The sequence below is a fragment of the Sabethes cyaneus genome, chromosome 3, assembly GCF_943734655.1.
Source record: "Sabethes cyaneus chromosome 3, idSabCyanKW18_F2, whole genome shotgun sequence".
NCBI classification, from domain to species: Eukaryota; Metazoa; Arthropoda; class Insecta; order Diptera; family Culicidae; genus Sabethes; species Sabethes cyaneus.
Window position 1 is genome coordinate 202,731,656 of NC_071355.1, and position 27,286 is coordinate 202,758,941.

A 27,286-nucleotide genomic window follows, 5' to 3' on the forward strand; every position below is an offset into this window, starting at 1 on the left:
CGTTAATGTGAAATTATGAAAATAGAACAACCATCTGTGCTAACCACCCTAAAACAATTTTCTGCCGTTCCTATTTATATTCCAGTATCGATAATGGAAATCCGAAAACATTTCGAATGCTGAGGAAGGCGGGTGCACTGCAGTTGTTAGCAAGTGCCTGACCATACCGGAGGATGAAATAAATAAACTAAATACCAACATACACATAGACGTTCTAGCTAGAGCTTGATGAGTGGTTTTCATTCCGGTGGACAATGTGGTCCAGGATAAATGACGGCAAAACAATTGATTTACGATTGAATTTGCTGCAATGACATATGCGGTACGTACAGTACGGTAAAAGTTGAAGGATATTACTGTTAAGTTACCCGCAATTGTGAACGTAATTGTGTATTACAAACCATGTTCCCAACAGTGCACTCTGACCAAAGCAATGATAAAGGAAGCGTTAGGATTAGTAGCGAGTTTTGAGTGGTTCATTCTATTGAATAGCAGCGGATTTATATCTTTCAATAATTATAGGATATTGAGGAAATTAAAAATTAATTGTTTGTATGTAATAATACAATTAATATAAATTTTGAAGACTGAATTAAACTGTTGAAATACCTTTTCTTAGTTGTTGAGACATTTTTAGACTGTGTAAGGTGCTATATCTCTGCATGTTGACGATATAACAGAAGAAGACGGATCGGAAGTTAATCTAGGAGTGCCTACTGTGTGGGTTGCCTTTATAAAGAACGATTGAACACATGCACTGTTGCCACGTCTTCGCTATCCCTACCTTGCATACGTTAACCCACGCTGAGTGCGGCCGGATATTCGGTAGCACGACGAGAGACGATCAGTGTGTAATTAGCTCCCGTCATGGTAAGTCGAGTGTACAACTGCGGCACTCTGGGGGACCCCTTCCAAAATGGCGATCTCACACCTACCAACGATAACAGCTTGCCGACTCCTGATATCGAAGAGATCCGGCGAGAAGTCGGACAGCTTAAGAATAGTAGAGCCGCCGGAAAAGATCGACTCCAAGCAGAACTTTACAAAAATGGCAACGGCGCTCACTGGATAATTTCCAGGATTTGGGGGAGGAGAAACTACCGGAGGAATGCATGAAAATTGTGGTTTGTCCCATCTATAAAAAGGGCGATCGGTACAATTGTTGTAATTACTGCAACATTGCGCTGATCAGCGCCGCCTACAAGTGCTTTCCCAAAATTTTGTTACACCGTCTAACCCCAATAGAAAGAGAATTCATTGGGAATTCATAGTATCAGGCGGGCTTTATGGTGACCCATGCCACTATGGATCACATTTTCACTCTCCGACAAATCGTTCAGAAATGTTGGAAGTACAACGTGCCCATGTACCATATTTTGGTGGATTTTAAGGCAGCATTCGATACAGTGGAGCGCGAACAGCTATGGCAAATTAAGGATGAGAACGATTTCTCGGACAAACTGACGAAGCTGATCAAAGCTAGCGGTACAAACGGAAAGCGGAGAGTGGTGTAGGCGCATGAACCTCGAGCTTCAGGCAGTACTTAGAGAGATTTCCATCGTACATCTGGCTGGCCGCGTCGCAAGGATGCAGACGACGGCAGTGAAATCTGTTATCTTTAAGAACCCCAGCCGTACCAGGAATAGAGGGGTGCAACGTGCTAGATGGCTCGAATCGAGATTTAAACCGACTTGTGTGTGTCCAGACGCACAACGAATTGGCGACGAGTAGCCCAGGACCGAATAAAAAAAGCAAAGCAAACTATTCTGATTTCTACAAAAGACTGAAAAGCCGAACAAAAAAATAAAAAGTATCGTCAAAAAGACTCTTTACTGTACGTTAGTCCGTACTGTGCTTGAAAATGCAAGTGTGATTTGGCAGCCCTATTAGCTCACCAGGATTTTAAGAATCGAACGTATTCAGAGAAGATTCATCCGTATGGTCCTAAGGGATTTGTCCTGAAGAGATCCTGATAAGTTTCCCCCGTAGCAAGAGCTTTGTCACCTGCTAGGCTTAGACACTCGGTACCGCAAAGTTCAACAGGCAAGGCTAGTGGCAAAAATACTGGACAGTAATATTAATTCATAGACCTTACACCTGTTTGCGTAGTCTGTCGTATAAGAACAGAAGTTCAAAGTTCCAAAATGGAATATAACGCCTAGGCTTTGCTGTGCTTTGTAGCAAGTAAAAAAGTTATCAAAAGTGAAGCTTTCCAAGTTTAAATCGAAGCAGAAAGTATCAGTGATCCGCTCGGAAGTTGAGTAGCGAATGAATGACGCCAATGGCTTTGCTATCCTTTTTATGTCATTTTAATAAGTCTTTCCATGTCAACACGACGAACTACGCAACCACCGCAAGTTTATTTTGCTTCCTTGTCTTGAAGCAGCAGCACCAGCCACAAGGACGGTGTATGCAATGGTAGTTCGTGCCTGGGAAGCAAGGCTACCACACGGAAAAATTTTTGGACAATTTTAGCTTGAAAGTTTTCGTTAATTTTCACTATTTAGCGATTGGAAAACAATCTATTATGAATCGAATGGTATGCGAACCATCAAAATCCGTTCTAAATTAGAAGAGCTATTAGCTTTCAAAATCTTTCATTCATTCGTGACGCTGGCTTGAATCCAAGTTTTGTGGTAAGACGTAGTTCTACGTCAAAACTGAAGGTGAAGTTCCGATAAAGGAAAGTAGCACCTACCCGAATAAAAATGTACAGCTAAAAACATTGAGTTTCACTGTTACAAAACATCTAAAAACCACATTGAAACTGTGAAAAGCTCTGTAAGTTACACTGAAGTTACGATGAATAATGATGTTTTCACAATAAACTTTAATGTAAATCTGCGATTTTACAGGGGGTGATTAAGTGCTGTTACAGTAAATGTTTCGACTTTTTCCCATACATACAAAACCCAAAAACAATTGATTTTGTGGTACAGTAATATAGAAAATTCAGAAACCTTTACCGTGATGTTACAACGTAAATTGTTGTAAACGACAACGTTTATAGTAATCTTGATGTTTTTACATTAATATTCGCTGTGCATTTCTATCCGGGTTTGCTTTTTTTAACGCAAATTTTGGAATTTACGCGGTTTTTTGCGAATTTGGGTCAGGCAATTTAGGATTAAAGATCCGTGTTCCATGTACCTTGGATAAAATTTTGTCTCCAAGTTTGTTCTGGATATTTTCTGCAGTTCAGAAAGGTCTTCTCTTGAAATTGTCTCGAAATTGCTGGAAAGGTAAGACAAAAACCTGTACCGATAATAAGTTCCAAAAAAGGCTCAAATGACTGCAATTAATGTGCAACAGAAAGACGAATAACAAAATTAACAAAAAAATAAATTAAAAACGTGCAATTGACTAAGATAAACTGAAAAATGGTTATTTACACGTATATGACCCATGGGAACCCAGCCCAGCTAGCTTCGAGGTACGATGCTGGTCTAACAAGCCAGTCGTCGTATGTTCGAATCTCGGCTAGGCGGTGCTTGCTAGTTAGAGTCAGTAGGATTGTTGCACTGGCCCCGTAATTTTCCTGTACTTTCCTGTAACAGCCGGCTGCGAAGTCGGTCGATAAAGAAGGGTAATGTCTAAAGACGGTATAAACCCATGGCTTTGCTTTTTATGACCCATGGGATGAGTGTGGTGCACATAGGGGAATGATAGAATTGAGAGAATAAATCAAAATTAGATTTTATACTACCTAATATAACGGACGGCAGTAGTTTAGTGAGTAAAACATTCGGGTACCGAAAGAGTGTGGGTGCGAGCCCCACCTGCCATTGCAAAACTGCATATATTTTCAGTCTACATCGAAATTTTCCTGTTCATCCAATTAATCATTCTTCGCATCAGACACTTCCTTCCTTTTCACCAAATTTATATATTTAATGTTTATTACAAGCAATCTTAAGTTCTAAAAATACCAAAAATTGTACGGATATTTACTAGCATATAATGCAGAGTAGTGGATTTGTTTTCACAACGGAGCACAGTAATCCATCTAGAAAGCTAATTGCGGAAGCTCCTGACTGCTTAAAAAATACCTTCGAGGGAGTCCATTAGAACATTACATCAGATGAACAGTTTTCTAGTGGTGGAAAAACAGAAACATAAAACTTAAAACCATATAAGGTTTCCAATTAGAGTAGCGGCTCTTAAGTTTGTTAATTTGTGCTTTAGAATAGGGAACTGCTTAGAAAGGATTCCATTATTAGAGCATTTGAAAAATTGGTCGCGTAATAAATAGCTCAAAATGATCACGGTAACATCAAAGAAACTGTAAACATAAAATACCGCAAGACAGCGTAATGAATGACACATAATTGTAAAATAGCCTTCTCTAAGATACCTTACAAGGGAGCATTTACTAACGGCTTGACCTAAAAGAGAGCTACAATTTTCTTGTCCCATCTTAACAAACATGGAATTTTACAAATTAAATTTCTGTTAGAAAATAGTGAAAGAGTGATCAAAACTAATGCGAAATTAACTCACGTAATTCTTGGACTGTCCAAACAAGCATAAAAACTACATCAAACGCTTGATATTGCCGCTTAACGACGGGACCCGCCTGATACAATTTGTATTTACAACAAAATCCAAATACATAAAATTAACGACCGCAATGCAATATCATCATGAGAACAAATGCACAATGTCCATCCATCGCTGATAGCCGATAGCCACCGAATGCCACGGCCTGTCAACGTCATTAGACAGTCAGCTCAGCAAATGCTCCGCAAAGCGCAGAGGTCATTACATGCCGTTTTACATTATACCTGCCTACAGCTACAGCAGCCCGCCCGCCCGCGGATGGAGTACTGATTGAGTTTTCTGATTCAATCATGTCGTCACAGTTTTTCGTCGAGATAATGGGTTTTCTCGCTCATTAGATGTTTGCCGTCGCTTATAATTTCTCCTCGTTTGCACATTGCCTTTCGCCAGCCAGAGCACGAAATTAAATGTGACAGCTGAATGGCAAGTGTTTTACAACCACCCCAGGAGCTATTGAATCTGCCTGCGACCGCAACCCGCGACCGGCAGGCAGTGCATCGTCGCTGGCTGGCTTACTAGGCTGCTGTGAAGTGAGCTAGCAGTGAAAAAAAAAACCGCGAAGAAAATGAGGTTTACGGAATGAAATTTTAATGTGACATCAAGTGCCACATCTTATTCAGTGGCGATGCTGGATGCTTCAGATTAAATATATGTCTGGAAACTGCAGGAAGAAGGAGTCGCTGGAGGAAGCAGCGACTATCTTGAAAGAAGCTTGCATATATTATCCTACTTATTAACGGTACGGATGTAAGAAGTTTAAATGAACTTGCATAATGAACGATACTTTAATTAGAAAAAAAACGCAATTTGCAACTTTCGAATAAAGAATGTATGCGCTGGAGTGACGAAATTTTTACATATTCAAATTTCGTTACATTATGGCCATCATGCTGCATTGTTAGACACACCCGATTAGCATTTGAAACGCCCAAACCGCACAGCCGAAGGCTATAAAATGCTGCACTAATTACTGATATTGTGTGTGTATGTTAATTATACCACCGAAAGGGAACAATTTGGGCATGTGTCTGCTGCTGGGTTCAATAATAAATGCTTCTGCACTAGCGCCACAAGTTTTGTCCAGGTGTAAACAGTTGTTATCATAAACTCATTATCTAACTTCGAGGAAAGGTAATTAGTTCGAAATAAAGAGGGACCACTGTAAATGACGATTCATTGAACAGCGCTGAATATGGTCTTTGTCACCACTATGGTTTGGTTTTCGTGTAACTAGTAAATACTAGGGTGACAGAAGAAATGGAAATTTAATTTCATCTAACAAAGGCTATTTGATTTTTTAAAATGTAATTTTTTAAGGATATGAACAACTCATAAAAAAACGAACTTAAAATTCTGGGAAAATCAGCTTGTGACCGATGTTGTTTTTCGAGATAACATCAGATCTATACTAGTTCTTGATTGTTTTCACAGTGGAGGAACAAATAGATGACTTTGTGATTTTCATCAGGTCAAAGGTTAACCTTTGATTAAGACGAAACTAAATCTTATATAGAATGTTTTGTACACCCATTGTCACCCTAATGAACACGTTATTAGCTGCGGTCATGCGGTTGTGGTTGGTTTACGGATATTGTGAAACATGGTTTACGTATACTAAATACGCATTTTGATGGACCGTGGGGAAAGTCTAGGAATGTAGTAATCAATAAAAACCAGCCATATTGAAGTTTGATTACTCGGAAAATGTAATCCACTCGAAAGCCGTTAAGCTTACCCATATGGATGATACAAAATATTGATTTCGGAACAAATTACTTCTTCAATGCCCTTTAGGCAACGTACAGTAAAACATGAGCTCAGTTAGTTTTTATTGCAATACAAACGATGAACAAATAATTAGCTTGAAACAGAGGAAATTCATTGTAATTTTAATTGCTTGTTTTTATCTGGATTTCTAATATTCGTATATGCCGATATCATTAAAGTTAAAAAGTAACAAAATAAAAGTGTTTAATAGCATCTCTAGGGTGCCCAGCAAACATTTTCATATGCATATCAGAGTAACAAATGAGTTATATGTACCTATATATACCCTGAAAAATCGTATCTGATGCACAAAACTAGCATATGCGTACTAATTTGGAGGTCATATACGTACTACAAAATATACGATAATAATTCAACTTCATAAGTTTTTGTATGCGATAAGATCCGACTCAAGGCGATTAGTTTTCTAATGCAATACAATTCTGTACTGGAAATCGCAAGTCAATCACTTGCTGTCGTCAAATACGACAGAATATAAACTTGTGTGCATTTTATTAGGCTATATTTACGATCCTGAATTTATTAAAAGTCAATAGCGATAATTTTCGTACATTGATATACGAGTTGGTGTTTGCTGGGTGGGATGAGACGTGAATTTATAAAAGCGGAAGAAATATATAAAGGAGGGGGGTCTGGTTCAACCATAATTTTTAACTTAACAGCCACCCCGAACTGTCTAAAAAAGAGTCCATATTGCACAATATTGAATAACCAACCGCCATCTTGAATTTGAACAAGGAGTCATACAAACACGATATAGCTAATCATCCAAATTTGTATTAACCAGATTGAAGTATTAGTATAGCCAACACGCTTAAAAAATTTAACCCGCGAATGAATATGATTAACTCAGAAATGAGTGACTTTCAACTCAAAAATGAGTAAAAACCGACTCACTATGACAAAAAGTGGAACAGCCCAAAAATTTGAGTAATGGCAATTTCTCAATTCTGAGTAGTTTAGGTCGACATAACTGAGTTTTGGGTGAAATGGCACTCATTTTTGAGTAAATATTGCTCATTAATGAGCTTCTACGGTGGAACTCATAAAAGGAGTAAGAGTTACTCAAAATAGTGTGTAAAATATACGCATGTTTTGAGCTGTTCCACTTTTCGTGAAAGTGGGTCAAATTTTTTAAGCGTGTAGGTTCTTACGTAACGCTGTCAGGTCTCTACCGTGGAAAAATCCCAACTATTTGTCATCTTATATTGCGCTTTGTCAATTATACAAATGAAACACACACCGTTGCTTATCGATAGATATTTTCGAAACATCAATAGTATCGCTGCAATTTTTGGATTAACGATGACTATCGATATTTATACGCTCCGATATAACATTCATACCTAAGCGCAATTTAAATTTTATTACATTCCTCTAATACTGTAATACTCAGGTTAGTCAGGAGGAGGAATTTAAACCAGTGATTGGACGGTTCAGTGCACACTAGGCCGTCCCTTATTTTTTTAAAATTGACCTAGCGATGAGCTCAATATCACAAAATGTTCGTTTTGTTGTGCAGAATACAACGATATGCCATTAAGGTCCCTACGATAACGTTAAGTGGTCCCGCAACGGACCTTAAGATAAAATTATATGAATGACCGGATCTTCCATGCAATAACACATACGCCACTAGAGTGCATACGCTTGTTCATCCTTTATTTAGTTTTAGTGATGAATTCAATATCACAAAATGTTCAGTCTGACGTGCAGAGGAAGATGATATCTCGCGTAATTTTTAAGTAACATTGAGAGATTCTCTTTGGTCTTCCTCTCTTCCGATTATTGGCCTTGCCAGCGTTGAAAGAGATTTCGAAGGCTGCTCGCACTTACAGGAAATCTCGTGCCGAACTGTCAACGCGTGAGCGTTGACAAAAGCAAAAATACTTCCCTTTCTTTTTTTCTCACGCAAAACCCTGAACAATATCAGCAACGCTGGCAAGGCCAATTACGGCGACATAAATGCATTTCAAAAAAAGTTTTCTTGACGATTAGGTAGGTAGTGACACCAGCAACCGATTTATGCAAGGCTGAAGCACGCTACTGTAATTGTACGTTTAATAAGTGTCAATAGGAAAATGCAAGCACGAATAGCCTGTGTGTATCTGTGTGAATGAATGAAAATAAGTTCTTTGATCTGATACCGCTCTCTGTAATACAGATATCATCACATGATACCTGATATCAAATCGAACTATTTCTTCGGCGCGTGTGTTTCATCTTCGCTACCGTTGCCAATATTTATCGAAATATTTTGAGTAGTAACAATGTCGCATAAGCTAAGAAGTGACCTCAATGCGAATTTATAATTGGTGCGCGTCTTTCCACGATACACCAAGTATGAGCTGCGTTTTATTACCAGCTCCGATTGGCAAAACTTCCAATTAAAGTGAAATTAGTCGTCATCAATTGTGTCAATTTCAAAAGCAGTTTTTTTGTTTAAAACAAAAATTTTGTTTATGAAAATATATTCGCTGTGTTCAGATTGACAAGAAGAATGCAGTATTTACATTTTTATAAACAGAATCCCGCTTTTGGGCCGAAAAACTGCATCCAAAATTGGGCTTTCCGACGAAAAGTTAATGACTGCTAGTTTCCCGTTAAAGTGAGTGCGAAGAACGCCGTTAAGCAAGTGTTGTGCTACTGGCAGAAAACGAAAATACCAATAATCCAGGAAGCACATTGCATTACGAAAATCATATCCCTCCATGCTAAATTAACGGCACTCTGCAAGCAAATATCACGAAAGGAGAGCAAAACGCAACATAATCGAGAGACTCTCTTCTGCAAAAAGCTTGACAATCTTTTCGATATATCCAAACGCACGGCGATAACGGATATGCAGCAAAATGTTTAAAGAAAAGGGATCCAATAGTGAAGCAAGCTCTGTTGGAGGATATACAATTTCTGAAGGATCAGAAAGAAGGTATGTACTATTGCTGGTGTCGATGGAGTTCTTGCTGGCAAAATCCAGGAGAAACAGAAAGCAGAGGAGCGTAGGAAGCAAAGACAAAAGTTGCTGGAAGAACGTCGTAAGAAGAGCGAATACCAGTCAATGATAGGTAATAGTTGTTAAACATTTAGGGTATCAGGCTATTTTGATACTGGCTCACTTCAGCAGATATTCTTCGACATTCATTTTGGAAACACATGGTAAGCCGAAGAAAATACTCTGAAGATCGACCACTGTCAAAATAGCGCTCTATCTTAATAGATTCAACATTACAACATTTTTAAACTGCAGCCAATACCGTAGTTCTCTGCTTATCTAGTGAAGATAAAGACTCTACGAATACAAGCGATGGAGACGAATATCGTGTATCGACAGAATCTCCACAAAGACGCAGAGGAACACAGAATGTTGTGACCCCTGAATTGGCACAGGCTCTTGACGCTGCAAAGGTTAGCACCAAGGGTAAGTCGCTTAGAACATTGTTGCAGGCTCAATTTAAGGAACAGCTTACCTCATTGATTACAATTGCGGTACATTCATTTCACAGTTCATGGCACACTGTGGCCCACCTTTTTGACATTTAAATTTTGAAATGTTAGAAATTGGCAGCCCTGCTTATGTTTGTTATTGTCAAAACGATCAAAACAGTCTGGCTGGGCGCAGGCGAGTTTGGCAGGTTTACACGATCAGCACCTCAGCGGCACAGTAAGGCACAGACTGAACAAAATTTCTATGAATGAGGTGAACGGAATGTTCTCAGCGACGTACCCTTGGTTAGCACAGATTCTGCTCCAGTAATCTTGGCAGCAGCTGCTAAATCATTTGGTGTCGATATAAATAATACAAACATTAACCAATAAAATTAATGCAAGGCTACAACAGAAATGTTACCCAAAAAGAAAAGGCTTTTCAGAACTTGCTGCAAGAAACTTCCAAACAAACAGAAGGCACCCCTACGTAACTCTGTAGGATCGGAAAATGTACTAATTGATTTACGTTTTAAATAAAACTAATTGATTTGAAAATGACACATGCGATGACTGCCTCGATTTTTGTTTGCTAGAACCTTTAGAATGCTCACTGCAGTAAAGAGCTTGTCATTACGTTGGAGGTCGCTCATTAAACTACTTACGGAGCGTTGGGGGACCACCTAATGTTATCATAGGGGTCTTAAGAGCATATAATCTTCTTCTACACGGCCAACCGAAAATTTTGTGATGTTGAACTCATCACTAAAATGAATAAAGGATGACCAAGCGTACGCACTATAGTGGCATAGTTGTCATTGTGTGGAGGATCCGGTCATTCACATCATTTTATCTAAAAGTCCGTTGCGGGACCACTTAACGTTATCGCAGGGACCTTAACAACACGTCATTTTATTCTGCATAAAAAAACGAACATTTTGTGATGTTGAGCTCATCGCTAGGTCAATTTTTAAAAAATAAGGGACGGCCTAGTGCACACCCGCAAACGAACAAAAACGGCACAAGACATATCGACTTCGTCGCCTCCAAGAACATGACCATATCGTAGTACCTTCTTCCACCATAATCTCTACCATCGCACAGTGGTCCGAAAATCAAAATAGTTGGCAGAAACCCCATTTTGCAAGTATTTTTCATTGATCAAATAACTCAAAAGTGTTCTTCTACATACCCATATGAGCCTAAATCCTTGTTTTGGTTGTTCGTTTCTTAGTTTTCTAAAAGCTATAGCCTTCTGAACTTGTTGAATAACATTTAAGCCGGTGAAATCTTTTCAAAAGTAAAGAGTAAAGTAGAGAGTAAAGACAAATCTTAGAGAGGATGTATGAAATCATGTAAGCAAATTTGATTTTAACGAATAATCCTTGCAATGGTTTCAATATATGATAGTAGGCATTGATTATTCTGCATTGATTATTCCAGGATATCGCGGAAATGAAAGGGACAAGCATTAATATAGTTTAATAAACTGATTTTGGAGTATACTTCAAAGAAAGCTTCGTAGCGCAAAACAACAATTTAGTTTGTTTCGGGAATATCGAAACAGAATGACGCGCTTCTAAGGCACATCTGATGCAAAGGCTCATTTCAACAGGATTTACAGGAGACATAGTACTCCCATTACATCTTATTATTAGGCTTGCATTTTAGATTGAAGACCCCTTTACGATAAGGATATACAAGGTCTAAAACTAATGTTTAATTCAAAAAGTAATCAAAAGTATTCAAAATGTGACACAACAGCGAAACAAATCATGGATCTGTAATTATCGTTCGCTGTATGTTACATTACATTAATGTATGCTCCAGTCTAAATTCGTAACTATAATCAATATATCTAATACAATAAATAAAATATGAAAAAAATAATTTCATACTTTTCAGTGGAAGAAACTAGAAGTCTAATATTAATTAATCAAGGGCATAGTAGAGGCCGCAAACAAAGCAATTACAAGAAAGTTTTTCTGGTTAATTTTTATTTGTTGTTTCATTAGTCAGACCGATACGTATTTCGCCTACGACTTGCCGGCTTCATCAGTGTCTGTTTTGAATTTGAACTTTATTTGTATTTCTTTATTTGAAAACTTATTTAATAATAACTATTTATTATAATTTATTATAATTTATTATAATAGTTGTCTATAAAACCATTCGGGTGCAATTAGAATGCTGAATCAAATGTACTGGTAAAATCGAATGAGTCGCAGAAATGTGAAAAAATCTTTCAATAAAAAAGTACTTAAGCAATTATTGGATAACAATCCAATAAAATTAAAATGTAATGTTATCCAACCTTTCAGTGCCTTATAAGACAACTGAGAGTTATCAAATCAACTCAATCATTACTGAAAAACTTAACCAATAAATAATGTTATATTATGATAATAACGTGTATTAAAGAGTTAACTTATAATTTAAGGGTTAAGCACTAGTTGAATGATATTACATAGATCTCCTGAGTATATCAACCAACTTCGCAGAAGTCACCTATCCTCTAGGAGATCGTTTTGACATTTCTGCCAGCTTTTTGGACTTTCGGACCACTGTGCATCGGTATATCTGCAGATCACCCAACCATACGGAATCACAAATCGACTACGTTCTGATAGAGGGTCGGCACTTTTCAGACATTATCGATGTCAGTACCTTTCCTTGGTCTAACATTGATTCGAATCAGTACCTAGTGATGGTAAGGATACGTCAAAAACTATTTGTTGTGAGCAATACATACCGACACCCGCCACGGTCCCTCTTGAGGGCTGTTGGAATACCGTGAAAACAGCCATTAACAGCGTAGCGGAGAACGTCCTAGGCTGTGTGGCACCAAATCGACGCAACGAATGGTTTGCCGAAGAGTGCCAGCAGAACTTGGATGAGAAGAACGCAGCGCGGGTATAAATGCCACCCGGAGCCACCCGTCAGAATGTGGAGTGATGCAAACAGAAGCGAAGACAGCTGTTCCAGGAGAAGAAGCGCCACCAAGAGGAGAAGGAGTGCGAGGAACTCGAGCAGGTGTACCGCTTTCATGACACAAGGAAGTTGAATCAGAGACTCAATGAATCTCGCAAAGGCTTTGTGCCGCGGACCGAAATGTACAGAGATAAAGATGGAGGTATCTTGATTGATGACCGTGCGCTGATCGAAAGGTGGAAGCAGCACTACGATGAACACCTGAATGGCCTGCAGTCGGAAGACTATGAAGCGGAGGAAATGACCACATTGGTGTAGCAACGAAGATGTGCCACCTCCATCGATAAGGGAAGTTAAAGAAGCCATCCAGTGGCTGAAGAACAACAAAGCAGCGGGAGAGGATGGCATTGGAGCGGAACTTATTAAAATGTGCCCGGACAAGTTAACCGGCTGTCTGCATCAACTGATTGTCAAGATTTGGGATACGGAACGACAGCCGGAGGAGTGGAAAGACGGCGTTATTTGCCCTATCTACAAGAAAGGCGATAAGCTGAATACGATAACTATTCTGAATACCGCCTACAAAGTGCTGTCCCAAGCAGGGCTTCGACCGATCCTTTTTTTCTACCGCAGTCACACCAACGCGCATTCAAGTTCACACCGTCCGTTTAGAGGTGTAATACGAACGCTATGCATAACACAACTGGCAGTTTGCTCAGTCAAACGCCGATCGCTCGCAGCAGAACGAACGCGCTCTAAAATTTGTTGACATTTTTGTTTCGATCAAGTTGCCTTTACCGTTTGGAGCAGCGAATGACTGCAAAACAGTCAAATGATTGGCAATCACCACGCTAACGAAAAGCAACCGCACAATCGTATGATTCAATACTACAAAAAAACAACCACCACATGTGCATGGAAGAAGTCGGTCGGACGCCGTCCAATACAAACGAATATTTTGCTTGCGTCGGACCGACGTCCGGGTGACAAACTATTACTGTGAGCAGCCGATTTGGAGACAAAAAGAGAAAAATACGTCACCGTATGCTTCCAGTCAGTTTGCAGTTTATATTCTCGAAGCGCAAAGTAAAACGGGAGATCGACTGGTTGCTTTTGCTGAGATGCCACATGAATTGTAAGACGGCAGCAGGGCAAGCGGGAGATTGACTGGATTCAAAAAACAGTCAAATGATCGTTCAAGAAGCGGAGTTTGAATGCGGAAAGTTCGCATTCACGGCAGTCACATTCAACTTGCGATCCCTTTTCAAGCCCTGGTCCCAAGTCGTCTTCCATCGACTATCGTGAATAGCCAATAGATTTGTGGGAAGTTATCAGGCCGGGTTGATGGAGGGTCGGTCTACAACGGACGGAATCTTCACCTTGCCCTGACCCTGACCCTGACCGATCCTTCAGAAGTTCCTTGAATTCCGAGTCCCCACGCATCACATGTTCATGGTATTCAAGGCCGCATATGATAGTGTAAACCGGCAAGAGCAATGGAAAAATTTGGATGAAAACGACTTTTCGGGTAAGCTTACTAAACTTAACATAGCTACGATGGATGGGATCCAATGCTATGTGAGAATCTCGAGTGAATTGTCGTACCCATTCGAATCTCGCAGGGGACTTCGACAAAGAGATGATCTTGCCCACCTGCTAATCAACATTGCGCTTGAATGTGTTATAAGGCGTGTTGTAAGCGGCGATCGAAATGCGGGGCACGATTTTCAATAAATCCAGTCAATTTATCTGATTTGCAGACAACGTCCTTTCGAATCGCGCCTAGGGGTTGCGGCAATGGGCTGTCTTGTATGTTATTCAATATCGCTAAGGTGTGATCCGCCGAGCGGCCATCGAAACGAGAAGAACGATTTTCAGCAAGAGTAGCTAACTCCTAGGCTTCGCAAAGCACCTTGACGCCAACCTTGGGACGGCGGAGGCAATCTAAGTCAGATTAACAGCAGAAGCTAGGAGGTTTAGGTTACTAATCAATGCGTCGAAAACCATATATATGGTAGAAAGAGATTCCAGAGAAAGCAACGTTTGCCTCTCACGGCCACTGACTATTGACGATAATGAATTGGAAGAGGTTGATGAGTTCATATATTTGGCCACCGACAATAATACGAGTAAGGAGATTCAACGACGCATTCAAGCTGGAAGTCGAGCCTATTTTTTCGTCCGCAAGACGCTTCGATCAAGGATCATACGCCGTCGCACAAACCTGAGGATGTTTAAAACGATAGTTCTCTACGGACTTGAGACTGTAACTTTGCTTACGGAAAACAAACCAGCACTTGCTATATTTGAACGAAAGGTGTTGAGGACTATTTTTGGCGGAGTACAAATAGAAAGCGGAGAGTGGTGCAGGCGTCTGAACCAGGAACTGCAAGCACTACTGCACCATAGTAAACCTGGCGAAATCCGGGAGACTACGGTGGGCGGCCATGTCGCAAGGATGCCAGACGACTCTCAGTGAAATCTTTTTTCTTCAAAAACCTCACCGGCACCAAGAGCGTCCAGCGCCTCTATGGTTCAAAGGTACAAGTACCAGCGAACATGCCCTGGCGGGTGTTGTGGGTTCGAATCCGGTTATAATCTCAGATTATAGCTTGGTACGACTCATGCACCTTCCAGCATTGGACAAAAGGTAGAAGTCAAAATGACTACTTGTCAAGCGTAGCTACCAATATCCCCCCCCCTTTCCTTTCCACTCTTCCCCTCCTTCACCAAAAATTTTCATTTCTTTCCCCTACCGTCCCTTCATCAATTGTAGAACCATCGTTTCAAAAAATACCAAGAGAAGAGTTTTCTTCCACTAATTGTCCAACCAGAGCTAAATTATTCGACTGCAACCATGCATGCTTAGTTATTAGCAGCGATATAGCATTCCGAAAGTTTTCGCTTAGTTTTTTACGCTGCATATAACCAACATTTAATTACTAGCATACAAGTTAACGAATAATATTGGCTTAGAAAGGTTCCATGAAAGGTGTTTTATTTATCATAGTATTATTGTGCATAGCTAGTAGTTTCACACAACTAAGAATTTACAAAGATTTTTTTCCGTTTGAAATATACATCAAGATATTACAAAAGCTGAAAATATTGCGATCCAAAATAGAGGAAGAAACAAAGAAACGTGAAATATGTAGCACATTTGAATATGTTTCGCTATTTTGCCGAAAATAATAATTCATAAACGGATTCAAGACCGAATAGTTCTAAATTGCCATTTCCAAAATTTATTGGCACTCATAAATCAGAGCGAAAAAAATGATTGTGACAGAACAATTTGAATAATAGAAGCTTTTTAGCAGACAAGCGTGCCGGTTAGCGGACTGCCAGTGCAACGATCAACTCACTGCATATTGCAAGGTTATTTTGCCACAACAATGCTAGTGGAGATTGGCAAAAATTGTGTGATTGCTTACTAACTGTTTCGCGATGAAATGTTATATTTTGTCACTCACCTTTACGCATGTAACATAAATACTAATAGAATATCGATACAAACTGTCGCCCGTAAGAAATGGTTGCACACTTTACAAATACATTTTGCGTATAGGTCATCTAATTCGGTTTTCGTTGACATAAACGGAAATACCTGTTGGGACGGGGAAGTCCAATCAGTTTTCAGAAATGGAAACGAATGAAATTATATAAATTTCTGTCGTCCCAGATTCCCGGAAGCAAAAGTATGTTGGCACGTGATTGGTTGATCTACCAATTAAGGCTATGCTTAATGTTTATGCATTTACCAATAGGGAATATTTGAATTTTTACTGTATCGTTCAATTCATAGAAAGATTTCTGATCGACTACTATAAAAATCTTTCGAATTGGTTAAGGAATGGACGAGTAAGTAGCGGTCAAAATCCATTATTTTTACGTAACGCTTGGCATTTTTCGATTTTTAGAATGATCCTCTCTCTTAGCCACTTTGCACCAAGACGTATTCTCACGTCAAAACAATTGTAGAAATTAGAGAAAAAAATTTCATCCTTTTTCAGCTATAGATTTGGCAAAAGTACTCACTAAAAGAACAATAGCATCGGATGCTGCCTAGAGCGGCCTCGGTTCAGCTAATAGGCCATCCCACGAACCGTTGCTTTTTAAGAGATGGCGCTTTTCTAGTGGTAGTAAAATCAAAACTCATTTATTTATGTTTACCTACCTGAAAAACAATCACTAGTGACATTTTATTTGTGGTACAGTTGCTCTGGTATAATTCATTTTCGTGACTTCTACCTAATTTTGATAAAAAACAAACTTTTCCTATACCTTTCCGTAGCATCTTACTACCATTCGTACGTGAATCCGGAAAAGTGATTTGAAACCGTACGAGACCCGGATGCTGAACATGTTTGCGACATTTCCATTCCAAAAAATTAAATTTCGCAACAAGAACGCGATAAATAAAAACAATGTTTACCAACTATTTATTGGTTTACGTTTTAAACGTTAGGTTGCGATTAGCAATAAACACAAAAGAAACTAAGATGCATGAGAGAGTAATGTTGCTGCGTTGAGTATTTATTATCGCGCAAAATTGAGCTGTTTACAATATGTACAATATGCGTTACAAAGTAACGACATCTGTTGTATTCAATAGGGAAACATTGATAGTTTCAAGCATACTCTCACGCATGGCGCATAATGAGGCACTAGCGCCAACTTCTGTTCTTTGTTTATTATCAGAAACTAGAGGCGGTTGTCCTATTATTTTTGCATCATAATTAAAGCTTGATCTTCTTTTGAGTATATTTTTATGAAAAACTAGCCTTTAGCTTAGTCGTATCGTTTTTACTGTTACCGGTTAGAGGGTTAACACTCTCCTAATATTCTCTACGATTCTCTAATTTGCAATTCAAATCTCTGTTCAGAATTCCACAAGACGCTTTGAAATGCCGTTAACGAAAGAATTACAGTCATTAGTTTGCCTACGGGGTAACGAAACTCGAACGTTGTATCATGCGTTTGTACAAACTGCAATGCGTATAGAATTCACTTTGGTAAATGACAGTAAAGAAGTGAGTTTTCACTCTACATCAAAACACCAAGATGGTCCGTTAGATGGTAAGTCATACTCCCGGTTGCCAAGAAACAGTGGATTTACTAATTTAAATACTGTAAAGAATGTTTTTTTTTAAGTTTATCTATCAGTGACAATACTTTGAAGAGCTGAATATCTACTTTTAATTGTCAATAGAAAAAGACAACATTTTCAATTGTTGTATGAGTAACCTTTCATAGAAATGGCCTCTGCTCGGTAAATTTGATACACCCCGCATCTCGCAGATTGTAATCGAAAAAAGTCAATAACATGGCATTGTAAACTTTGCTGCAACTAAAGCCACCAAAGAAATCAGCACAAAAGCACAACGTTCTCCCTATAAATCTCACCAGTTGTTAGCGTAAATGGTAGAACAGCACATTTACGCTTGCCCAGAAGTAACAAGCGCACCCACCTTTAGGCTTTCCGCACTAACTATAAGTGCCTACAACACTTGCAGCGTGTAACCTTTCAAATGGACTACGTGACTCATAGCTCTGTGGCACTGAAAAATTTGTCCAAAATACGCGTTTGTTTGTTTGTTACCGTTATTACCTAGGTAAATATAGAATGAATGTGCTGATACAGCGCACAAGCCGGGAGACGCAAAAGTTTCATCACACTGCAGTTCAGCAGCTTCGGGCATACCGTCTTACCTCGTACCGAAATCAATAAGATGCTTTATATGAAAATTTGAACTAATGTTTTGTTATTGAGTTGAGACTAGTACCAGATATATTGCATTAGATAACAAAAAGACGGAGGAACAACATATGACATTTTGTGCATTTTACTTGCATTCGATACGAAACACGTTAAAAGATCCAATATAAGCTGGGAATGTGGGACACATACCTATTCTACATAGTTTGCCTCGTCGTAGGAACGTTGCAAACTGGCGCGCTTCCATGATGGAGAAACAGTAGGTACATACATAGCCCGTGAACATTTGCCTAGTCGAGACACACTATCTGATGCTGCAACTACCCCATATGATCGTGATGGAAACTACGTGCAAACATCTGGTCAGGATAAATATCAACCGAAGCCGTAGGGTTTAGAGAATGTCAACTGCGAGCTGCTGCTGCTGCTGCTTTTCTAGTAGAGTGTCGCTAATGTTGTAGTCGACCGTTAGCAGCCAGTTTGAGTGTGTAGACAGAAACATATCCGTTTCCTCCGTACTGCACAAATATGTAGAGTCAAATAGTTCACGTGTTTTTTTCGTCTAGAATGTCTGCATGTTGCAGAAACTGATCCGTTAGGCCAATCTTGCATAGATCAACACATTGACCAGCCGGTTGTGAACGTTTCAACAAGCCTTGTAGTTACAATGTATGAAAATGATTGATAATTGGATTTTGACGACGCACAGGCAGGTCAACCAAGATTCCTCGAACGGAATCGGGGATGACACAACATAGCTTTTAGTGGACACTTAACAGTTACAAACAACAAACATTCGTTTCAACTTACCTCGACATCATACTCTCCCGGCCGTTTGCAGAGCCAACTGGACCCTCCCAGGCAATCAGCGTAATTCATTATCAGTACCACGTCGATGAGTAGCCACACCAGTGAAGTCAGCAGTATAATCCTACAGGTGTTGGTACGTATTTTTCCCCGGAACATTCTCGAATAGTTGATGTTGGACATTTTGCACCGAAGCAAGCGAGGTACGGGGGAACGATGCCACCAACCACCAGTTGTATCGGTGGGATCGCTGCTGATAAAGTTGTAGCTGTCGGCAGCTGAAAGCACACCACTAGCGCACCGGAACACACGGAATGGCTGAGATTCTTCTCTTCCGCACTGCAACTGCAAAACACACTCACTTTACCGCACAGTCAGGTGCGAGCCACTGTTAGCTGTACAGCGGAACGCTTCCGGTGACCAACTGCGATAAATAGGAATTGAATTTCATTAACACATCACACCGTCTGTCTGTCTGTCTAAGACAGATACACGCTTGCTGCCACTACTGCAATCCGGCTTACCCCGTCGAGTGCACATGCACGAAAAAAACGGCGAATAGGGAAGGATTTTCGCTACCGTGCCCCGTAGACCTTTTTCAGCAGCCGTAGCAAATCCGACAACACAATAAATATTTTGTTTCCATGAATTTTTTTTATTTCACGCTACACTAAGAATTAACTGCAAAAAAACTGACGAATGCACTGAGCACTGCTTTATGTATTCGGAAAAATCGAAAAACCGTTGTCGGCATCAAACCAAATAAACATATAACACATGTGCGCGCCCGGGCTTTTTTTCAGCAGCTCTTTTCGTTTAACGTTGAATTCCGACAATTCCGGTTAATTCGACGGCGATTAGTTTCTTCACGGAAAATCAAATCAATACTAATTAGTAGGGCGGGGTACACCGGTATCTTAACTCATCGCCGAACTGTTTCGAAGTACAGTGGCCGGTCAACCGATCGAGCGGTGCGGTGTGGTGCGGTAGATGGTAGGCAGAGACGGCGTACAAGCGGCGACGTATGTGTGTGCAGCAGCTGAGTTTCGCCTTTTCAAAGGTATCGCCGTTCGAGTGGTTATGTCGACTTTTTGATTGCCACGCGAAGTTTTTCCTGTTTCGCTTCAGGCTTGTCTGTGAAATAGAAAAAGATATGATATGATCTATTAGTTAGCGGTTCGCTTTAAAATGGAAAGTATTGCGTTGGCTTTATTTACTAGTTGAATTTGTAATATACTGCTAATTTTGCTAAAGAGAAGGCACCTCACAGGGAGCTGGTATATGAAAATGACATTACTCAAAGTGCATTGAAAATGTGTATTTAGAATTTCTGCTCAAAGCATTTCACATGAATACCAAAAAATGAGATGGCATCCTAGACAAATATTTTGCTTTACAAAAACAAACTGACAAACAATAGCCTTGCTTTTACAGATTTCTGACAAAATTTAACCGACCGGTGGAACAAAGCACGCATACAATTGTATGGATGACCGCAATGATGGCATTCTTAATTGGTTTCAACTTTTGTCTGCTGAATATCTCTCTTTCATTCTTCATTTATGATAAGCCTGGATCGATTGGTGTCATCTATTGTCTAGCAGCGTTGCCAAATTTTGGTGAAGAAAAATCTGAAGTTTTACCATCTGTGTTTCTATTTCAATCACTGAAGAAAGGGAAATCGATTCAAAATCAAGAAAAAAGTGAAAGCTAAATTTAAATGAAAGCTTAGCCGACATTTGTGCTTCATTTGAAGTTTTGTTAGTACAGTAATGATCCGATTTTGTCACCTCCATGAAAAATTTATGGGAGACAAAAATGAGACTGTGACAAAATCGGAGATTTTTTAAATTATTTTTTTGGTGATAATATTTGATGTACTGTTTATATTCCTCATTGTTCTCTTTTTGGAGATTTAAAACTACCTTCTACCTATCTGTGAATATTTTGTGCCTTTGTGTCTGTTTGGTCAACTCTTAAAACTAATTTAACTCTTGAATCAAGCATTGTAGAACTTTTTTTATGAAAATGTAAGCAAATTTCCTCAGTATCTAATTAAGGAAAATTTGAATCTAAAAAAAAGTTTTCCACGTAACTTTCCATGTTGGTGGAAAAGTTTCCAAGTGTTTTTTATAGTCTTAAATTCCTTGAAATCCGATAGTTTCATTTTTGTTTCTGAGTTATGGCTGAAAAATTGCTGGTTAACGTTAGTTTTTCGTGGTTAATGTTAGTTTTTCGTAAATCAGAAAAAAATAAATTTAAGAATCTGATGATGGCTGAGTAAAAACAGTAAGCCGAAACGTAGTTTAAAAAAGTTATAAATTTGAATTTCCACCGAGAAACATCAACCCGAAAGCCACAACAGAAAAAATTAAACTATCGTGAAATTTTCACCATTGAATGACGGGAAAAACATTTTATAAATTTTCCGTGATTTAGAACAGTGTTGCGAAGCAGTGATAGTCTAATTTTCTCACACACGCGTTTACTTTCAAACGAACGCATTAGCGTGAGCATCTCTGTAGACTTCTGTTCTTATTTTTTCATACCCTGCGACGAGTTTTTGCCAGCGTATATTTAGCTATCGACACTGCCGTCGCTCTCGCTCGTCATTGCAACGCGAGCAGTTGATACCGGAGGCTTCACGAAGGCCTCATAAAGGTCCGCACTCGCGCCAGCGTGTGAAGCGAAGACGTAAGATGGAGAGGAAAAGAAAAAATTAAGCAAAATCTGCAGCCGTACATCCTACTCACGCTCGTGGGCTGTTGATTTTGTATGCGGTCTGCGCAGAACGACGCTACGAGGCTGCACCTGCACGCTCGCGAGTGTGTTGTTAGCAGAAAGTATGCACACAACACCCAATGTGATATATACAGGTATGCGATGTTGGTAAAGTGGTGTTAGTACAATGAAGAAATTTCATCATGGTGTGAGTGAAATCGTAAATCGACCAATCGCGATCGTCCAAACCGTAAACCGACCAAAGCGTGACGTTAAACTCCAAAAATAAACCCCATTGTTCGGGCGCAATTAATTTTTGTAGTTTGACGTCGATTACTGATTTTTCGCTACTAAAATCATCAAATGTCTTCTTCTTCCACGCCTTTTTAAACCTCATTGCGCAACACCAGCGGTTGTTTGTCGTACGCTTGCGATAGTGGAGTAAGCGATGGATGCTTTACTTCTTACACTCGCTCACTACACTGGTTTACTTCTCGCTCCATTTGCAACATTGACTTAGAACATAGCTTCAATAAGATAAATACACCCGGTGGCAACTTTGACGTTTGCGAACAAAATAGGTGAAGCCAACATAGCTGGATCACTGGATCACTTTTTTACGTATCGGATCACTAGTGTGCGTGTGAAAGAACGATTCACACGATATTTCTACAGCGCCACACGTGATTTTCGCTGGATTATCATTTATTTCTTGTCCTAAAGGCAACGTAAGTTGATAGTAAATTATTTTATCGATGAATTGTTATTGAGATTCATGTAAAATTCTTCACTTCTACGTGATTATGTTTTGTTGGCTTGATCGCATCACTTCACTGCCGTGTGAATGCTGCGTATTAAAAGCAAAACGCCTGTAGCGCCACCTCATTTTGTGTCGGTTTCAGGAAACATAGTAGATGCCCGGGAGATGCCCGGGGGTTGGATAAATAGGAAGAAGAATTTTAAAAATTTTACACACTTTAAAACATAAGTTTTGTGGTTTTTCTTTGGAATATTCTACCACTGTTGCAGCCAAAGTCCGAAACTTGCACCGAACCGTGCAAATAAACGAAATCGCAGACGGAGTGGTTGAGGAAGAAAAATCGCGTGGGTTGCTGTTCAGTAGTATAAAGGACACCGCTTCTAGTTTCTGATAATAAATAACAGAAGTTGGCGTAAGTGTTTTAACATGCGCCATGCGCATGCGTGAGAGTATGCTTGAAACTATCAATGTTTCCCTGTTGAATACAACAGATGTCGTTACTTCGAAACGCATATTGCACATTTCCATAACAGCTGAATTTTGCGCGACAATGAATTTACAGAACACAACAACCTTACTCTCTCATGCATCTCAGTTTCTTTTGTGTTTATCGCTAATCGCAATATAACGTTTGACACCTGAACCAATAAATAGTTGGTAAACATTGTTTTTATTTATTGCGCTCAAGTTGCGAAATTTAATTTTTTCGAATTGAAATGTCGCAAACATATCAGCTCCTGGTTCTCGGCCAGGCTTTTCATAAGGCCCTATAAATGTATATTTATAGGGCTTTAGCTTTTCAGGGCTCTCGGATGACTGGTAGTAAGATGCTATGGAGAGGTATAGGAAATGTTTGTTTTTTTATCAAAATTCTACAGAACAAGGTTCGAAGGTTACATACCTGTAAAGATTTAAATAGCAATGTCCAAGAAAATTGGAAAATTTCGTTTGAAGTTTTTTTGAAAATAGAGGACATCGAATACTGTTAATGCTCATACGTTCTTTAACTGTTCGTTTAAAAAATTTCATGAAATTCTGAAACTTTTCGGCTCAAACAGTAACCTATGGCAACCTTCGTTGTGCCGCAAGGGAGTAATATTGGACCGCTGCTTTTCTGCATATTCATCAACAATGTTTGCTTCATAATACCGTTTGCATCATAATACGAATGCAGACTATATTGCAGAGCTGACCTGAACATTTTCTTGCGGGTGAGGTCCATTGAGGATTGTAAACAGTTACAATAGACTTATTTGCCGATTGGTGGTTAGGAAAGCGCATGGTAATCAGTGTAAAAAAATGTGCCGTAATTTCTTTCATTCCGAAAAAAACTGATGCAATGGCAGTACAAGATTCAGGATGAAGTAATCGAAAGAGTTCCAGCTTTCATGGACCTTAGAATTTTGGTTGATACACAATTGTCGTTTGAAAAGCATTACTATTACATCATAGCGAAGGCCAATCATAATCCTGGACCAGGCTTGGCATACACTATTCGCTTCGATTTTGCTCTTTTGTTACTGCACCTCAGCCAAGCAGAATTTGAAAAATTGGTGTATGGGGCATTTGTAGAGCTAATAATAATCTATAATATTGCTGAAGGCACTAAAGTTTTATCTAGTATTTACGACGCTGTAGGGCTGCAATGCCGTTGGTAGCAAAAAGAGCGAGCAGCTTTATAGCGCCATAAATACAAAAGACATAGTAATGCTTACTTCAGCAATAATGTAGATAATAACACACTCTACAAACGCCTCATACATCACTTTTTGAAATTTTACTTGGCTGAGATGTAGTAACCAAAAGAGCAAAATCGAAGCCAAAAATGTATGCCAAGCCTGTCTTTGACTCATCTTTGGATTTCGCATCCTATTGCATTAGGGTACTGTACTACTCGCTTGTAAGGCGACGCTTGAAATGGCAACTATGGTTGAGGAATCCATACCATGACGTGTGGATCAAAAAAAAAAAATTGATCCGCTACGCTTTGAGGATTCCGCTCTGGAATAATCCAAGCGACTTGTCACTTGACACAGGAAACCATCAAACGAGTAAGAGAGCAAATTCGATGGAAATCAGATTAGTGTGGACCAGGGGTAGTTCGATCACTTTGACTCAATTTTGCTTCATTTGACAGTACCCCCAGTAACACAAAATCGTAATAGAAAGTTCACATTAACTCTTTTTCAAGTCAATTTTACATTGGAATTGTATAATGATTAGAGTATATCAGAACAAAGTAAACAATAAATTGTTTTGCAGTCGTGCGTGTCCTCATATACAACTCATGACTGTGAATTCTAAAGCAGTATAGATGATTGCAATATTTAATTATATCTAAATCATACATTCAGGAGTATTAAGTTGCGTGTTATGAAAACCGCTGTATAAAGTGCAAGATAGAATTACAAATAATTGTCAGAATTTTCGCACGTATACTGTCTCTACTTTGGTACACATATGTTCTTATCTGGCGTGAAATATAACTTTTTCGTTCAGATATGATGTCGTATTTCTCAGTTGCAATCGAAATATACAAACCAAATGGTTTACTGGGCCGTCTCAGTCGTGCAAAATTTGACAAAGTTGTGTATGGGACATTAATAGAACTAGTAATTATCTACAATTTTGCTGGATAAAGTTTTACTGTATCTTTTGTATTTACGGTGCTACAATGCTAGTACACTGAAGTCGCTTTTTATGCGACTATTTTTACGCGAATCTCGGATTTTGCGCGGTTTTTTACGCGAATTTCGGAATTTACGCGGTTTTTTACGCGAATTTCGGAATTTACACGATTTTTTACTCGAAGTTCGGAATTTACTCGGTTTTGATTTACGCGGGACGTATCCTTCGCGTAACAAGCGACTTTAGTGTACCTCATTAGTGACTAAATAAACGTTCACTTAGATACTAATGAGGTACTAGCATTGTAGCACCGTAAATTCAAAAGATACAGCAAAACTAAATTGGAGATAATAACTAGTTCTACAAAAGTCCCATACATAACTTTATCAAATTTTGCTCGATGGAGGCGGTACTGTCATATGAATCAAAATTGAGTTAAAGTGATCGAACCTTCCCTGGTCTGGACGTAAGATGGCCAAGGAACAGAGAATTTCGCAGTTAATCATGAAGAATATTTTGAAAGATGATCTTCGATTGATTTCATACAAAAAATAACAGGTGCATGCTTAGCAGATAGATGTCGGCAGCTGCTCAAGCAACACAGTGGCTGTGAAATTCTGTTTTCAGACGAAAAAATGTTCCTGTGACAGGATCACCACAACCAAAAAAAATCGGATACATACAGCTTTCAACGAGATTCTGCACCGTCTCATTAGCCGAAAGCTATCACAGGCTTGGTGTTAGGATAATTTTCCGTATTTTATTTCTTCGAAAGAGCGGCCTGCTTCTTCGTCTGATTTGAATGCTCTCGATTTCTATGCATTGGTTTACATGCTAGGCAAACTAGAGAGCACCAAAAATTGACAATGGAAACTTTCGAGCAACGTTTAGAAAAGAATTGGGATGAAATGCCTTAGGATATCGTGCGTGCCAGCTGTAATGCTTTTCAACAACGATTGCGACTGGTAATTACAACAAAGGGAGAAAGATTTGAATTGGACTAATTTAAGACAATTGATTCATAATTTTACACGAAATACACTCAAAATTAAAATATATGTCAGCGTCTTCTGCTCTTCTTCAGCTTTACTGACAGTTATTAATACTCACCCTGTAGATAGCTGTACAGATAGGGAGCTAGCTGCGAAGTCAGTTCAATAAAAACAGAAGATTAAGTTTCGAAAACGGAATGTATAGTAACACCTAGGCTTTGTTTTACTTTGCCATAATAGTTTCCTTACAAGATAGCGACTGCTTTGCTCTGTAATCTGTTCATCCGAACTAGTTCGGTTTCCGATACTTCACTGTTTTGTCAACTTCTTGGAAGTCGCAAGGTTTGCCCAAATAGGATCTACCGTAGGGCTTCCTTTCCCTTCTTATTGATTTCCATTTTCCCCAGGAGGTTTCCAAGTTTACTTAATAAGTATTATAGGCTCATGTGATGCAGAATTACACAGGGGGTTTCCTGTTTACAGCCGCTTGGAAGCAAACTTTCATTTGGTATTTTTGAAGTACCATCCTAAAAATGGCCGGCAATGTAAGGGGTATATGAACGATCCATAATGATGTAAGCAAAGAAGCTTAGCAGATTGTGTACGGCTTTGTGCATAATATTGAACAGCATCATGCATACCCATATTCATACGCCATCCATGCCACTCACTACAAGAAAAAGCATAATTAGGACAAACTCAAACCGATGTGATTCTCGACATTTGATGAAGATGACTCCAACTGAGAGCCAACGAACGAGTTGGTATGCGAAGTTTTCTCGTCAGAATATCAAACGCAGTAAATGTCTTTATCGCCATCGCTACCATCGGCACCAGCGAACATCGACTGGAAGACAAACCTCTGTTTCGAAGTAACAGTACAGAACATGAAGGTGCGGCAAATATTTGAATAGTTTTCCATTACATCACCTTGTCTGCCTGAGGCGTGCACTGGCG

General features: G+C 39.3%; 1 protein-coding gene across 2 annotated transcripts in view; it reads right to left on the reverse strand.

Moving 5' to 3' along the window:
* Positions 1–27,286, reverse strand: part of LOC128744000 (polypeptide N-acetylgalactosaminyltransferase 5) — a 129,161-nt gene that overhangs the window by 62,313 nt on the left and 39,562 nt on the right. For both annotated transcript variants that reach the window (XM_053840734.1, XM_053840733.1), the window contains exon 2: positions 19,232–20,362. In XM_053840734.1, coding sequence (XP_053696709.1) covers positions 19,232–19,411 — 180 coding nt within the window. In that variant the 5' untranslated portion in view covers positions 19,412–20,362. The remainder of the gene's footprint in view (positions 1–19,231; positions 20,363–27,286) is intronic.